This window comes from Siniperca chuatsi, linkage group LG24, assembly GCF_020085105.1.
Source record: "Siniperca chuatsi isolate FFG_IHB_CAS linkage group LG24, ASM2008510v1, whole genome shotgun sequence".
Lineage (NCBI taxonomy): Eukaryota > Metazoa > Chordata > Actinopteri > Centrarchiformes > Sinipercidae > Siniperca > Siniperca chuatsi.
The window spans coordinates 5284878-5303111 of record NC_058065.1 but is presented as its reverse complement, the minus strand read 5'-3'; the positions used below and the strand labels follow the sequence as shown (position 1 = coordinate 5303111).

The window sequence follows — 18234 nt, the reverse complement described above, 5'->3', positions numbered from 1 at the left end:
TGCTCCCCATAGACACTTGACGGGGATATGAGGATCAAATATAAAATTTTAATTGAGAAGCAGAAATGTTCCTACCATTGGTCCTGGATCTCCAGCCTCTCCTGGAATTCCCTGACCACCACTTGGACCCTGAGCAGAGGAAAACATGACAGTCACGTACGATATAAGGTTATGCACTTAGGGAAAAAGTTACACTTATGTAATCAAATTTATACGCTACTAATTTCCTTTTAGAGGCAAAAATAAAATCTAAATTAAGCCTTTAAATTTTTACTTGGAGGCCAAAACTTACTGGTTGTCCAGGCAACCCTGGAGGTCCTCGTGGTCCTGCTTCACCCTGAAACAGCAACATTTCACACACTGTGGTTTAAATTGTACATTATACAAAACGACTCAACTTTGCATATACATGTAAAATATAGAATTTACAATTTTTTTCCTGCACGACTGTGCAGCACTCACCCTCATTCCTGATACCATCCCAGCCAGACCAGACTTCTCACTGAAACCTGAAGCCATCTGTGACACTAGGTTGCCCTAAAGTGATTTCAAATATATGTTTAGCAAAGAAATGTTCAAACTATTGTATACGAGTTTTTCTATATTATCTCTCTCTCTCTCTCTCTCTCTCTCTATATATATATATATATATATATATATATATATATATATATATATATCATACATTGCTTTTGCAGTGATGAGACAGCGCAACAGTTAATTGCCTCTGAGAAAAACTCACCCCAGGGTGGGAGGGATGGCCTGGGGGTCCCGCCTCTCCTGGATTTCCTGGCACACCAGGCTCTCCGTCAAATCCTGGAGGACCCTGAAATCCCTGCAGGGTGCATGTTGAAATATGGTTAATGAGAGACAACATGTTCTTCTTCAGGAAATAACTTAATGACTGATCTGATGACTGATCTGTGATTAGCCTCTCTGGCAGCCATATTTCTAAGTTTTATTTCTAAACTCAACACTTGGTCATTGGACAGTAATGAATGTGCACAGTTAATTTCCATAATGATCAGTTTATATTAAATAAATCTGATCCATTTTGCATGTAGCAACATGACCTTGGTTGTCTAATCATAAGTTGCAGTGGTTGTTTTTTATATTTTTAATTTTTCTAATGAACCACTGGAGTAAAGTGTAATGAGCTGCTGCACTGCAGGACAAGCACCACATCAAATCAGATCTCTCCCTTTAGCCAGTTATTGAATATTTCGCCAGACTGCCCAAAAAACTTTAGACACAGTGCAAGTGTGTGTGCAAGTTTTTTTGTTTTTGTGTTTTTATTTCCAGTGCAAAGTCTTCAAAGATCCCTCAGGAAGTGAGTCTTTAAAGCAGCAAATGACTGAGGTGATTAACAGAGAACTCTAAAGGATGTTAAAAAAACAAGGTAAAAATCAAAATGCAACTCATTAAATCATATTAAAGACAGACTTCTTGACACTATATGTTGACAGCAATTTTAACCATGGTGTCCCAAAAATGACATGCAAAGGGGAATTGTTGTCTGTTTCCATCAGCAGATTAGTAAATGCACAGTGTCAAAAGTAGGGACCAGAACTATCTGTAAACAACAATGTATCAGTCAGCAGCAGATTCATCCAGACTTACCCGTCTGCCTTTAAAGCCTCTTGGTCCAGTGCGTCCCTGAGCTCCTGGAGGACCCTGAACCATAAACACAAGTATAAGAGGTAAATATTTTATACATGAGATTTGCTATATATATTTTAATTTCTTTGGCCTTCCTAGAAAGCCAGTCTGCAATCTATTCTGGCCTATACTGCAGTTATTGCACTATATCAACATCCTCCAGTTTTCTGCAGGATGTTTTCCAATCATAAAGACTATTGACATTTTAGTGCCCTCTAGTGTCAAAATTAGTGCATAGAGATTATTATTAGGGAGAATTCTAAAAAAAAACCTTCTATCATCTATTGTAATTCATTTATTTAACCCTATATATTATACAGTATCCAATTATACACATTGACATATGTTAGGGTAAACATAAAAACAACCAAGAGAGTAAAAAGCAGTAAAAACCCACCGAGGGTCCTGAAGGTCCAGGGAGCCCCACCACCTGAGTAAAAAAACAGTATTAAGACTTTGTAGACAAAACACACTGAAAGTAAAAACAGTTTAAATAAACTGATTTCTTTATGTATTGTACTGTATCAAAAAATATCTTTTGATATGCAAGTGCACTGTTTATTTCGTGAGATTACTTACATATGGGATATCACCTGGTTCACCTTTCTGTCCCTATAAAGGAAACATATTAAAAACTTGTTTTAATTTAAAGAACAACAATAGTTTTTATATTTGTTTTAAATATTAACCCATGTCAGAATTAATCATGACTTACCTTGAAGCCCATCATTTCTTGGGGAAAACATAAAAAGGAGAGTTAATTACATTTATCTTTATGAACTTAACGCCCCTTAAATTTTGTTTTGGCTGACTTTCAAGGGCTCTAACCTTGCTGCAGTGATGTAAAAGTGTACTCCAAGGTGTGTACACTGTGACATCACTATTGGGTGTATGGTTACAAGTGCAACACACTTGAAACTTTTTTAAAAAGGGCAATGAAACACTGCTTTTCGACCTGTGATTATTTAAAGCACTACACAATAAATTACTTTAACTAAGTTCATTGACTAAACTAAGTCCTGGTTTTGCAGGTAAACGGGTAAAATCATCTTTGAACATAGAAGTTACTATACTATACTTATAACAAGACAATCCTGTATAGTAACTTCCCAAAAATCTTAATGAACAGTTCCTCTTATGGATGAACAGTGGGATAAATTCATCTCACCTATCATCCTGCTGGCACTGGCAAAGCTGTCACACACAGGGCAGCACTCTCCCTCAGGTGTGACGACCTTCTCGCAGTTTGACAGCAATTCACACTGCACCTCATCGCAGATGGCGACACCGTTGTCACAGACACACACGCGACAAGGCTCTGGTTTCCAGATGTCGTTGTGTTTGTAGACCTCCTCATCCACCGTGCAGCTTTCCCCTTTCTTCTCATCTGCAGCTGCAATAGAGGACAGAAACATTTAGCATATTTTAAAAGTAGGACAAACTAAGCCCTCAACAAAATGACAGGATTAACACATAACATTTACCTGTTGTGGGGTCTGTATTGGGAGTTGATGTTGAAGCTGCAGTCAAGCACACAGGGCAACACTCGCCCTGTGGGGTCACAGTTTTCTGACAGTCGCCGAGGTCCTCACAAATCACGTCTTCACATACAGCGGTCCCCATATTGCACATACAGATCCGACACGGCTCTGGGTTCCACATGTCATTGTTGGCATAAACTTTTCCATTTTCTGTACAGGTATCTTCATGAAACAGAACAGCAGAGAAATTAAATTAGTATTTAAATTGGTGGTTTTAAATTTCACAGTGCAAGAAATTGTTGACCATGTGACCTGAAATCCAACAGTCAAAATTTGAAAAAGTTTAAGGAAAAGTTTTACGCTTTTTTTGCTTTCTTGCCAAGAGTTATGAGAAGATTGATACCATGCACATGTCTGTATGCTAAATATGAAGTTAGCAGCGAAGCCAGTTAGCTTAGCTAAACGAGATACAACGTATTAATTTGTAAGCTTTAGAGGTGCTGGTAAGCAGATTTTGTTATGTTTGGACAGAGCCAGGTTAGCTGTTTCCCTGTTTTCAGTCTTATGCTAAGCTTAGCTAACCAGCTGCTGGCTGCAGCTTTATATTTAGCATACAGACATTTGAGCAGTATTGATCTTCTCATCTAACTCTTGGCAAAAAAAGCGTGTAAGCGTATTTCCCCAAATGTCAAACTTTTTCTTTCAATACTAAATCTTAAATTCTATCGGCATACTCTAACATGCTTAACTTCCATGCAATTATTCTAAAAGGGTAAAAGTAGTCCTGTTTTTTAAAGCCCCTATGTGTAGATTTTTTTTTTTATTTTAGCATCCTCCAAATTATTCTCATTGCAGAGTCACCAAAGTCACAATTTTTTAAATCCTACATATATGGGCTTTAAACAGTGCATTTTTTTAAAGAAAAAAAAGATTCATTTAGCGCAAAGTAAACCAGTAAATGTGATAATTACCATCATCAAAAGTGCATATTAAGTGCAATGAACAACATGACATTGAACAGGAGGTAACAATTTCCCAGAGGAATACACCTTATTTGGTAAATAAGTTACTTGCTCAATTTCCTTTTGCGTGGCAGTAAAATGGGTAGCAGCTCCACCAGTGTCCATTATTTTCCATTATTATCAATACTGAAATGGCTGTCAGTATGTACTTTATGCTAAATTGCAGATGAAATTGCTACCAATGTTTTTGCTGCACAAAAGTTGGTTGAGAAGTTGTCTTATCTGGCAAAAAGTCAATGTATTCCTTTTGCAAACTGACAACACAGTCAAAGGGAAACTCTGAACACAATATTGTAGAATTTAAAAGAACATTTCGAGGTTGTGTGTACAGGATGGAGCCTGAAGAGGAGGGCTTCAGGCTGGGAGAGATGACAAAGAGCACCAGCAGTCCTGACACAGATGGGAAATTTTCTGACTGCTGAAGTTGAGAAAAAGTCACCACAAACACTGCGAGAAAATAACCAGGATGCATCTGCAGAATATATTTTGGCAGACAAATGTGCAGGTTGCATTCCAGTTTACCAGTTTCAGTGTCTGTGTTAGGCCGCTGTGCTGCAGCCAAGCATACGGGGCAGCACTCGCCCTCTGGGATCTCTGTGGTCTTGCAGTCACCTACATCCTCACACACCACGTCCTCACAAACCACCGTCCCCATATCACATATACAGACTCGACATGGCTCTGGGCTCCATATCTGATTGTTGGAGTAGACTTTGCCATCCTCTGTACAGGAATCTTTATGAAAAAGAACAGCAACTGACATCAGTACCAGAGCTCACTACAGTACTTCATTATAATGCTGTTTTGTCACATATCAAAAAATTGCAGCTTCTGCAATTTGGATATTGGACTTGGCCATATTGCGATTTCGATAATATGTCAAATAATTGTGCAGCCCTAATTGATTTTAATGGGGGTTTTTTTTCTTTGTTTGAATCTCTTTTACTCCCCCTCGTTTTTCCTTTCCCTTCTGGCAAAACCCAAAGCTAAGACTATGATTGCTGTGATCTTTGTGCTATTGGTACATTGGAACAAATGGTGTTAACTGAGCATAATAATGAATAAATTGTAGCACAATTGTGTGCATTTGGGGAGTCTCAGGATTTTTGTTTATGATGTCAAGATCGTCATTTCATGACTGTTCCCATCCCATAATAATGCATTGTAGTGGCAAAAAGCGATAAGTAATAAGTAATTTCACAATTCACAGTGGGGTACTCAGTACATGATTTCAGTGAAAACTTGTGCAAAATATAGCAAATACTCATATTATCCTTATGACAATACCACAGCAGATACAAATAAATGTAAGAGACAGCAAGACAGGAAGATAATGGGATGAAAACTAAAAACACAAAAGTTGTGAAGAAATGGATGGACTTTTGGCCGTTGAATAGGCTTAAGAGTTGATTTTTGACAAACAAGAAAAACAATGACAGTAGATGGGGAGGGATTTGAAAGAGGTGAGAAAATTCATCCCCAAATGAGATGTCATCATAATTTATCATTATTTTTCACAGTAACAATGATGACCTCTAGTACTATGATCATTCCAGAAAATGTAAAAGTCTCCTCTGTTTTTAAACCACATAAAATCCACATAAAGAGACCCAAAGTGGTTTAGCAAATGTGGCTATTTATGGAACATACAGACCCACATTTAAATCTGCTCTGCCAAATAACAGGTTCAAAATGTTTCTTAAATATTTATTACCAGTTTTATTGTCCATGCTAGGAGGATGTGGTGCTGTAGTCGAGCAAACAGGGCAACACTCGCCCTCTGAGGCCTCGGTTGTTTGGCAGTCACCTAGCTCCTCACACACCACATCCTCACACACCACAATCCCTGTGTCGCACACACAGATCCGACACGGCTCTGGGCTCCATATCTGATTGTGGGAGTAGGTCTTTCCATTTTCTGTGCAGGTATCTTCATGAAACAGAACAGCAACTGATATCAATATTGTGGGTGATTCCCTTTCAGTTGGCAGTGATGGTGAAGTCTGTGCATCATTACAGGGTTTTCAATCATGAGACCTACAGCAAATTTCACGTGTGCAGTTTTCCTCAGCACTCAACAAACAACTTTGTGTATGCCACAACACAAACATATTCTGTAGATAGGACACTGCATTTTCAAAATATGTTGATCATAACTCTCAGGAGCTTCCATCATATGAATCCAAGTTTTCTTTCTCTCTTTTCTCATGCAACTCTAGATTAGTAGGCTTCTCGTATTTTCAGGGTAATTCACAGATCGTAAGTGTTACATTATGTTCTGAGCAAGCCATCTGTCACAGAATAAGGTCAGCTATTTCAAACCTTTGGTGAATCCCTATGTTTTGCAAAATCATGCATAGATCTACTATCCTCTCCTCTTTTCTCACTATAATATATGGAAAGTCTAGTCACAATAATAGCTGGTCTATTTTAGCTCAGAAACGGTCTAAACGTCTGCTCCAGTGGAGCTAATCCAGACTTCTACAGAAGTTTAAACCAAGAGAAAAACTTATTGATTCTTCTGGGCCTATAATTGCTCAAAAACCTGTAAACACAGCAAGGAGAAAATTGGTTTGCTCAGCTTGAATTGTGAAGGCAAGCAGCAAAAGTAAAACTTGAACCACAGAAGACTGACAGTCTATTGTACTCATGAGTCAACACTTGACCAGTGGCACCTTGACTTGGCCTCAAATGCACCACATGGCAAAGGCTACTATGTGCAGGTCTACTGGCATGGTAGTTTGATGATTACAACAGCCAGTGTTTCCATCTACAGCTGCGGTTCCTGTTTAAAGACATGAAGGTCAGTTTTACAAACTTGTAGGCAGAGCTCTCCGAGCTCTCCCAATTCTTGCCTTTTGCAGTGGGTCTCATTAAAACTGGCTTGTTTCACTAGTATTTTAGTTCCACTAACAACAGATATTATTTCTGCTTCCAGAGGAAAGTTACCTCCAACTAAAAGCTCTGCATCTAGATGTATCATTGTGCAAGCTGAACTCACTCATGAACTTAAAGGCACTACACAGCCACACAGCTGTTTTCAGTTACTCTGGCTAATTAGATCTCAGGTTGAAGTTGGATGGAGATAAATTTCACCAAACTATGAACTTATCAAAAACCCGACTGACACTGTGCCAGTTCGAGCAAGTTGGGCTTGGTTTCCACTCAATTTCAGTTTGGCACACAAAATGACACATGCCGCATATTCAGAGTTGAATTAATTGTTCCATCCGGAAAGTAAACAAAATATCACAACAGCATCACAAACAATACAGACCACTAAAGACATATTTCACGGGACTCGACTAACTGTCTCTACCAACACTTCAAAGCTGAAAAGATTAAATTATAGTTTACCACAGCATCTCCACTGCACCTGCTGCTGTTTAAATGTCTTTCCCTGCCCTTGCAGCTACATATCAAGCTGCAAACAGGGGCCTGTACAACAAAGCAAGATGTTAAATATTTCCCATGATTATAAATGTAACATTTGGGTCAGACAGAAACAGTCTTACAAGATCTTAAAAGACGTCTTAAAACTCTTAAAAGATGTTTAATCTTGTAACATAAGTAGATATTGGCCTACACAGTAAAAAATTACTTTATACATTCATGTGAGGTTCCCTGAAACTCCCTAGTCCTACTGCCAGGCTTGTTGGAAGCACAAAAACCCCATAATGATGTGTTACACCAACTGAAAGGAAACTGAAGGTGTTGAGTATAACTAGTGTTCCCTGCAGGAGGGAATGAAGGTACAACAGCAGTAATTTCCATTTACCTGCTTTAGTGTCTGTACCGTGAGTTGGTGCTGCAGTCGAGCACACGGGGCAACACTCGCCCTCTGGAGTCACAGCCGTCTGGCAGTCACTTAGCTCCTCACACACCTCGTCCTCACACACTACGGTCCCCTTGTCACACACACAGATTCGACATGACTCTGGGCTCCATATCTGATTGTTGGAGTAGACCTTTCCATTTTCTGTACAGCTGTCTGAGTCAAGCAGAGCAGCAATGAGCATCTGGACCAGAGGTGCATGTTAATGGTATACTTACACCTCTTTAAAGTACTCCAAAGGTCATGAAACATTTTCTGTGTGTAGGAGACATTAGTAGGTATTGGTAGAGTAAATAAAAAATGAAAATAAATAAAACATGAATGAGGGAGGCATTCAGTATTCTTTAAATAACACCACTGCAGTATACTGTATATGTTGGCAAAGGTGAGCCAATAAGGCAAACACAGCTAAACGTAGTCGCTTTTGTTGTAATTTGTTTTATTTATGGATCTAAAAAACACTTTGAATCTGTGGTACAACATATTAAAATGAGAACCCTTATTTCCAACATCTTCTCAAGATTTAAAAAGAAAAGAGACACACGCAAAACATGTAACATAAAATTATTAAACATAAAAATCGTTAAGACCATAATTACATCAGTGCAAACTAACCCAAAAAAATAGCATACATTTTAAAACACAACTAAATACTACAAGACGAGGTAATGCAACTGTACTTCCACATTTGGCCACTAGGCTACATCCATTACTAAGCAATGCAATAATCATCAGTTGGTCTTCATGCATGAATTGATTCATTCATGTTGCAACCAGAGGATTAAAATTGATCAACTACTGTGTGATATACAATAAATGTCTTCTTGTGTCAACCACCTATTGTAGCGCCCACTGAGCATTTCAGCATGTGTTTTTTTCTACGTTAAATGAATGAAATAGCCCATTCAAGACATAACATATTAAAGTTCAAGTCAAATGTACTTTTCTATTATGATTTGTTTACTTTTAATATTCTACAATTCAAAAGTTATAACTCAAAATGTACATCTTCTAGGAATAGTATAAGAAAACTATGAGAAAAATAACAAGTTAATCCTTGCCTCATACACTACACATCTTACAATAATGGCCAGGATCAGACTTAATCCAAGGAACAGAAACACCATGCTGCTAAAATTCACCCAAGATGGGACTCAAACCCACAATCTCTAGCTTTGGAGGGCAGCGCTTATTCATTAGGTCACTGGGGTTACATTACACCTGTAACTTTAAAGTGAAAAATCAGCTTTATATTCAATAAAAGTTGTAACCATGATTTGTATTATAGAAAGAGCTAAAATCAGCTCTGTGTAGGATTTAAAAGGGCCCCAAAGAGAACTTATATCAGGGATCCTTTGAGTAAAAGAATAAATACCACACAGGAAAAATATGCAAAAAATAATGCAAATGCTTTGAAAATGTTAATTGAGTAAAAGTAAATAAGTATTATTAACATAATGTATATTAAGTATGAAAAATAAAAGTACTCATGCAGAAAAATGTCCCATGATTGTTACACTATTATAGTATCATATATATAATATTGGTTATTATTACCGATGTACTTCTGTGTAAGTACATCAGTTGAGGTTAGACGAGGTGGAGCTCATTTCACTATTTCATATACTGTTGGGTAGTTTAATCTATAACAGCGAACAAGCTCATCATATAATTTTTCTGTAAAAATTATTTTGTAATGTAACTGTAAACTATAGCTGTCAGATAAATGTAGTGGAGTGAAAATATATTTCCCTTTGAACTGTAGTGGAGTAGAAGTATAAAGTAGCATAAAATGGAAAGTACTTAGTTACATTCCACCACTGATAACTGACATGTAAACGAAGCGACTGTCAGCTTTATGATACTTTAGAGTTCCCACTGTGAGTATTGTTTTCACCCAGACACTTTAAATGACTCTCAGTTCTTTCACACGAAGAGAAAGACATGAAATTAAAAAGGCATAAATTACAATGAAGGCCAATAAAGCTGCTGCAAACCTTGAGGGGAAATTCCACAGATTCTACACACCAGAGTCAGTTCACGGGGAGTGCTACTCACACTCTGAATAAAACTGTTTTATAACGTCGTCTGTGGCTCTGGAGAGTAAATAAATAACTCTGGTGATGTCATCAGGGTTGGAGAGAATACATTTTTAACAAAAAGCCTGCGTTAAACTTGGGAATGGGGTTTGAAAGATGTTGCCATTTACCAGTTTAACGAAGAGGTTGCATTATGGGAAGTGTAGTGTCCAGCTGTTTTTGGAGTTTAACCCAAACTAGGGACTAAAAGTCAGGATATCTCAGCCTCTACTACTTCAATTTCTTTTTTTGATCTGCCTCTCACAAGTCACCAAACTTTATTTATTTTATTTAATATTTATTTTTATAGAGACAAATATATAGCGTGGATCAATGCCACATACCAACGTATGTATAGCCTAAGCTAGTCCCTAAATGGGTCTTTAAAATACACAAAACTGAACAACAGCACAACACAGCACAAACCACTAATAATAATACAATGATATTACCATAAAATGACAAGCAGCAGATCATTCATGACTACATGACTGATCCCTCCACTAAACCGTTGGAGTACCCCAGTTTTCAAATAAAAAGTCACTTGCTGATAACTACTAAAGTTTCAGTCATGTACAACAGTCTGAAAACCATGTTTTTAATAGCGTATGTGCACTGACAAAATTATATGAAGTGCTTTTGATTTGTATATTTATAACATTTTGGTTGTTGCTAAAATTAGGATAAAAAGAAACCAAAATGAGCAGGGGAAGACTGACAGCTTACTGAGTTATATGGAGAACCATGGTACCAAAGTGAGGCTTATGTATCACTTTAAGAATTAGATGTTCTCTTGCACTGACAGACACTTTCAGGCAAATTGCCACAGAGCTGCACTTGAGCAAGGCACTTCAATAAGCCAGTCAGTGACTAGACTGTGGTTGAACTTGACAGCTCCTGACTGTAAATGTGTCCATAAATGCGTCTATGTAATCATCTTTGCACCAGCTATGTCTCCGACTGTAATAATAAAATGAGATGAGACCTATAGTTTTCATGTCAGCACATCACAGTACACAAAATCCATCTATAAGTTATTTAATCAAGAGGTATGCCAAAATGTGCCTACGGAATCCTATAATTAATTTTGTTTTCTTGTACAAATGCATTTCTATCAAGACAAAAAGGAACAAGTGAACATTTTTTCAAGATAAATAAGATTTTGACACCATTTGGTTCAATCAGTTGTTGTTACACTAATTTTATCAAGTTCTAAATAATAATTTTGATAAACCAAGTGGAAAGATCCACCAGCAGTGTGAGATAATTTCATCTGGTTTAAAATTAATTCATTGTTTATAGCATTTTCTATTTTTAAAAAGTGACATTTTCGATATTTTCGTGATATACTGACACTAATATCAACATTACTTTATAACACAAGGAGAAAAAAAATGTTCAGATGGGGAATTAAGATTCCTTATTAGCACATTTTTATCTTGCTTTAAAAAATAAGTTTTAAAGGCATGCAATAGGAAAATAAATGATTTTTTTGCACTGTAAGAGGGATACTTTTTTTGGCAATCCATACCCTGCTGGTCAATGATCAAAATCTTGAATCCTCTTTTGTCCATCAGTCTTTTAAAAAAAGAAAGAAAAGTATCAGGAAAAAGCGCAAAGCTAAGAAGAAGGGGGGGGGGGGTAAAGCAAATATGGCCACCTGCTACCAGCTTTGTGAGCATATTTTAATCCAAGCAGTTTGTGACGTCCTAAGTACTAATTATGTGGTGGAGCCTCTCCCCGCGAGAGATGCTAGTTTTCAAAAGCAGAGTTATTTCAGGGAAAACCACAGTGGCTCTATTATACGTTTGGCTTGGTTAGAACTTGTGGCTTGCCTTTATTTGGGAGAGCAGTGAGGTGCCACACCCGGAGAACCCTCCTGCTACGAAACCTGCTTCCCCCTGGGGAGCAGCTCGCAGGCTGGTTTGAAACAGTAACTAAAAAAAGGATCTGGATGTTTATTCTGCAGGTTGTTTAGGCCACAGAGGTCTTATTAGAAGTTTTAGAGATTTTTTTTCCAGCATTTGTGGAAAGCAGCATTTTCTATCCTTCTGCAACTTCTTTGTTTTTGGAATATTTTTTCTTTCATTCTGGAATAAAGTATTTATTTTATTGAGCTTTGTAGATAAAATAGATTTTTTCATGCTGAAGCTTTGCAGAATGTTCAGAAAGGTTATAACCTACAGACTCCTATGATCAAAAACTATATTTTCTGGGCATTTGAATGTGATTATGGCTCAGATATACAGTGTCAGAGCAATTATCATGACTAACTGTGGAATTCTTTTTAAGTGGAATCTGTCGGTACAGTTCTCTGACCTTGTGGTTTGCAGATGCCCCAACCTCCTTAACTCAGGTATATTATTAATATTCAGCCCACATAAACTGTACCTTTGACCAGTGGTTCCCAACCTGGGGTTTGGGTCTCCTCAAGGGGTCCCAAGATAAATCGGAGGGGTCACAAGATGATTAATATTTTTAATATTTCATCTTCTTTATTTTAATTGTTTATATTTCTGTCAAGAAAAAAGCTAACATTAGAGGTCAGTTTTGCTGTTTTCTTGTAAAATACTTGATACTTTCTTATAATGATGAAATTAAACTATTTAAGAAGTAACATACATTCATTCATACATACATTACATTCATTATGTCCACAACCATAAGGGTCGCAGAAGACATTGCTTCAATTTAAAGGGTCCCAACTAAAAAGCCAGAAAGTTTCACTGCTTTAGGCGCACACTACAGTCATTTCCCACTTAATAGCCGATTAAATCTAATATTAAGTCTAAAAGATCTTATTTGCCTAAAAACCAGTGAAAAAATGTCTGGACAGAGATACAAATAAACTTGCCTGCTGATGTTGGTTCCTCCCGTTTAAAGTCTAGGGTCTCTCTATTTTTCCCACTCAAACAAACACACACATTCACATACACCAAGCCAAGAACAGCACACTAAAATCTTAAATGGCCAGTCAACGTCTTAACAAGCTGACTGCCAGTATCATAAATCTCAGTGCACAGTTCCTTCACAACAACAGCTGACATACCTGGTTCTGAAAGAAACTGAGCGTCTGAATTCAGCTTAAAACGACACTTGAACAACACTTGATTTCTGAGTGAAACTGTATTAATTCCCTTCATGATAGCAGCATGGTTATAGTACAGCAACCCATTAAGGCTTGGTTCTTACTGTTTTAATACTGTACACTTGTGGAAAAGACCTACAAATGCAGGGTTCTTTTGCAACAATCCTCACCATGTTCCTTTTTGTTTAGATGATTCTTGGGACAGGAAAGCAGACTTTCCTCTACCAGACTGCTTTTTTCTTGTGAACTGCTGGATAATTTTACTTCTTCAGGACTCAAATATTCAAAGAAAGCAGGATTTATTAATCACTCTGTTGAACTGCTTACAACCAACACACACACATATATATATATATATATATATATATATATATATATATATATATATATATATATATATATAACTGTATTATATTGATATTAAAGGAATAGTTTTGTGAAATACGCTTATTTGCTTATTTGAAAGTTCATTGAAAAGGTCGATACCACTGTCATGTCTGTGCCCTAATTATGAAGCTACAGCCAGCAGCCGGTTAGCTTGGCAGAAAATACTGGAAACAGGGAAACAGCGAGCCAAAACAGTGACAAGACAAGACTCAGCACGAAACTCTCGGATATTTCTGCAGTATGATATAGTCTAGCAAAACATGTTGTTTGGTTTTTGTATGGATCAAAAATTACGATGTATAACGTGCTAATTTGAGAGCTTTCGAGGTGCCGGTAGTAGGTGGTTTTGTTACCATTTGACAGAGCTAGATTAGCTTTTTCCAGTCTACATGCTAAGCTAATCAAGAGGTTGTGGTGAGTCTTGTCATCACTGTTAAAGCTAGCTGTTCCCCCCAGTATTTATGCTAAGCTAGGCTAACTGGTTGTTGGTTGAAGCTTTATATTTACCATACTGACAAGAGAGCAGCATCGGTCTTCATCATCTAACTCTTGCAAGAAAGTGAATAAGCGTAGTTCCTAAAATGTCAAACTATTTCTTTAATCATACTAACCAGAAGCTCATATTGGTCACCGGACCCCTTGTGTTTATTTACTTTTTAATTTTTTATGTATATCGTATTCATATGTCAGGAAAGAGCCAAATTAGTAATGTAGCTAACGTGGTAGTAGTTACAACATCAGCAGCAGCAAAGTATTGTAAGGCGGGGTGACCATAAAGGGACCATGTAGTCTGGAAGAGTCTCTAAAAAGCCTTCAAATTACCTTTGAGGTCAACAAACAATGTCAACCTTCAACTCAAATGCAGCACAAAAATAAAAGTACTTGTAGCAGTATTAAAACACAGCAGTGTTGTGTATACTACTGTCAAATTTTACTGATTTTTCACCTTTTTATTGCTAGAAAAACACCCTCTGCTCTTTATGGTTTTTGGCCTGTAGCGACACACCTGTCAGTCCACAGCTGGAGAACTTTACTAAGCATTACTGCACTGAAAGGCCACACATTCAGTCCCAGAAACAAATACTGCACATCACAACCTTGAAAATCAAACTCAGACGTCGGTGGACATATAAGTATAAGTAAGTCTTTCTCCTTTTGCAGCTTCAGTGGAGGTGAACTTGGATGGAAGCGAGTGAGTCATATTTCATTTCCAGCATCCTCTCACTCTGGGTGTGTCTTGTCTGCCTCTGGCTCGAAGTCTGACCGAAATTAGTGGCCTGCTTTTGTCCATCCCATCCACAAGGCCACATCATTATAGCCGTGGCACTCAAAACCCCGTCATTCAGCCTCAACCTCGCACTGAAATAGCCCAGCCAGCCCTGCGCATGCTTTACTGTGTACTGCAGCCTGTAGAGGGGAAGATATTTTTGACCCAGGATCACATCCACAGGGACATTTTATTTTAGGTTAGCCACATCTCCATCTTTAAGAAATCGTCTTGATTTAAAGATTTTGTCTCAGCAGTGTGAGGCCAATTAACCCTCAATATCAGGCATCAATGTCACTTTTCTTCCAAGATATTGGAGCAGCTTGCTATCACTTTCTCCATTTCTAATTAATTCCTTGCAGCTTTCACAAGATATTGTGTGTCAAGAACACACTCTTAATCATCCCTTAGTGGCTTCACGAACAGGAAAATGGCATCTCATTAAGGCATAATAAGCCTTTCTGGTCTAGGTTGTGGGTGTGATTTTAACCAGTGTGGTCTGGTTACTGGGAGGCACAGCAGCCCAGTTTAACTTATAAACAAAAACACGAAAAAGGAAATCTGCAAGAGATGAGAAACTTCCCAAACCGCTTCCTATATTTTGAAAAAGACAAAATCATAAACCAAGAATATCATGGGGAAAACAAACAGAACTGTAAAAAAATATATATGTTATTTTCATAAAAAAAATACAGAGGGAATTTTTTTCACAGTCATCCAATCATGAGTCAATAGAAGCAAATCAGGAGGAAACATTGTTGAGAGTCATGTATATAAAAAATTATATATATCCAGCATTTGTAGCCTTGGAAATAAGGCCAAATAGGTGAGTTAGACCAAAAGTAACTTTTCCAGTATGAACTATATATATATTAGCATGGGACAGATGTTTATTTCAGCACAAAAGCCCACAGAAGCAGAACATCTCATTGACTTGATATCATCAAGCCAAAAGCATTTTTACGACCCTTTTGTGTTCCATTTTTGCATAAACCTGTCAGCAAATGAAACATATTAGGTATCAACACAGAAAACCAAACAGAGGACAGAAGGAGCAGTCATATTTGGGCGGTTGTCACTCACCTTTCTTGGTATCTTCTTGGCAGGTCACGGCGATCACCTGAGCCAAGGTGATGACCAGGCAGACAGTAATCCTAGAGCGTAACGAGGGGCCCATGTCTGCATGCCAGACATGCAGCGTCCTCACACACAGCCGCCACTAGACAGACAAGGAAGTCAGAGAGCCCAACCCCGAGCTACAGCATCCAGACTGAAAAATCCAAAGATCCCTGAGTGGAACAGGCTCCTGGATGAGAGATTACTGCAAACTGAAACAAACTCCCTCTTTACCCCCCTCCTTCTCTCACTCTCCTCCTCCTCTCTCATCATTTTTTTTTATGCTTTATTTCAAAGCCAACCTCCTCTGGCAGTTGCCTTGAAAGATGTAGCTAATTAAAGGCTGCATGAAATTTGTCCAACCAAAAAGACTGATGAAAGAAGATGGGCTGGATGATGATCTTGAAAAATGACTTTTGAAAGCTCAAGTTCAGCAGTTCTTTTCAGGGTAGAGCAAAAAAAAAAATCCACATGTAGGATTTATGGTTTGTTGAATTACGTTTTACCTTGACTGCTTTGTGGATTACATATAATGTCTGCTTGACTTAAACAACCAAATGTTTCATGTCTTGATGATTCAAGAGCCAACTGTTACACCAACTGTTTTATGCTAGTAACCCCCCTTTTTGTTCATTATGTTTGTTTTCAGTGTGGTGCACATCTGCTTCATCGCAAATAAATGGTTAAGTTTTAAGCACCTTATATGACATAATGGATGAAAAAGGATTGAGGTCACTCTTTCTATATCTTAAGCTCCATTCCTGTATGTCTGTTGCTGGAAATAATAATTTCATCAATCTCTCATTTTAAGTTTGTCTATCGACTTTAATTAAAGCTGCTCTAATCAACATTTAATTTTCATAAAGAGTTTCCCCTCGGTGATCAATAAAGTGTTTCTGATCTGATCTGATTTCTCTATTAACAATAGATCAAATGACTATGTAAAAAGGAGTCAGGCTACTCGTGATGAACTCACAGATATCTAATGCCCACTCTGCTGTTCTCATCAGCGCTACGACGTGTTTTAGCACCTTTCGGCTCATTATTTTGGCCCGCAACTTTAGTGTTTTGGTTCCGTCTCACCCATCTCATCAACCTTGTTTCCAGCAGCAGCAGGGAGCTGTTTTTAGTGAAAAACCTCTGATAATCTGCAGCCTGTAGTGCTGCCCCAGAGTGGCCCAAAAATCAATTAATGCAGGTTTACTCCCAAGAATAAGGTTCTTGATGAAGATTTGCAAACCTATGCGGCTCGCAGAGGAGCTGACCAAACACCTCTAAAATTTCAACATTTTTTTCTAATTTTTCTTGAGTTTGGGTATACATTTCATTACTGCCACAAGTGATCTTCCAGCAAAGCAGAGGAAACTAAATTCCTCTTTAAGGAACTTTCTATCATTGCCCATCTTGTCATTGTCCCGTCTATTAATGCTGATAAATTCAAATTCTGTCATCTTGTTTCACAGATGTAGTGGTCTGTTCACACTGTAAATTTCCATTTCCTGATTTCTTGTTTTCTTTACATTAAGATTTTCTAAATAGAACACTGCCTCCTAGTGGAAGCGTACATTGTGCCTCCAATTTGTACAAGTAAAAGAAACATGCGAACATATCTGAACAACACCTGTGTACAATCTGTTACATGCAGCCTCGAGAAGTATAATTCCAGTTTTAGGGACTTTCCTTCATGTCTACTGAATGTCAACTGTTGATGATGAATGAACTTCAGTATTAATGAATTCTTGGTATAAGTAACATGTCCATGTACCAGAGTTGCACCTGAAATAATGTGTTGAAAATAAAGCGACCTTCAGTTTATGTTTCTATCTACCTGAAATTCGAATTGCTGACCTAAATCTGTGCACTCCAGCTTGAGCGGTTTACAATGTGCATGTTACATCCATCTGATGTGTTTTCCAGGGGAAAGCTCTGCCAAGGCGGTGTGTCAAGCAGACCGTCAGTCCCTGAGGCGATGTCTCGGAGGTAGAGAAGAAAACAAACATCGTGACTTTTTTGCCATCGTCTCCACTAATGATTCCTACACAGAATACTGTATTCTTAAAAGTGATTTTATCTTGAATTGAGTTATCAAAGCCTTCCTGAAGTCACATTTCTGTCAGCAGATGAGGTGGATTTCACTTATTTCCTTTGCTAAACAACTTGGTTCAGGAAGTGTTTAAGGCACTTGAAGAACAGAATGATTTCCCATTAAAGAGTCAGCGAGTGGGACAGAGCCACAGGGGACAGAAACTGAAGCAGATGGGAAGACAGTTCCTCCATCAGATGAGAGCTCAGCTTCTGTAC

At 37.9% G+C, this 18234-nt stretch overlaps 1 protein-coding gene across 3 annotated transcripts in view; it reads right to left on the bottom strand.

The window, feature by feature from the left end:
• The window catches only part of col5a2b (collagen, type V, alpha 2b), a 32165-nt gene extending 16023 nt beyond the window's left edge, over positions 1-16142 (bottom strand). Inside the window, exons 1-14 of one of the 3 annotated variants that reach the window (XM_044188412.1) lie at positions 15901-16142; positions 7941-8153; positions 5877-6092; positions 4685-4897; positions 3144-3362; positions 2828-3052; positions 2375-2391; positions 2239-2271; positions 2057-2089; positions 1621-1674; positions 743-835; positions 463-537; positions 293-337; positions 76-129 (exon numbers count right to left, since the gene is read on the bottom strand). In XM_044188412.1, coding sequence (XP_044044347.1) covers positions 76-129; positions 293-337; positions 463-537; positions 743-835; positions 1621-1674; positions 2057-2089; positions 2239-2271; positions 2375-2391; positions 2828-3052; positions 3144-3362; positions 4685-4897; positions 5877-6092; positions 7941-8153; positions 15901-15994 — 1584 coding nt within the window. In that variant the 5' untranslated portion in view covers positions 15995-16142. The remainder of the gene's footprint in view (positions 1-75; positions 130-292; positions 338-462; positions 538-742; positions 836-1620; positions 1675-2056; positions 2090-2238; positions 2272-2374; positions 2392-2827; positions 3053-3143; positions 3363-4684; positions 4898-5876; positions 6093-7940; positions 8154-15900) is intronic. The other 2 variants (XM_044188413.1, XM_044188415.1) reach the window with 2 other exon arrangements.
• Positions 16143-18234: the final 2092 nt, after the last annotated feature.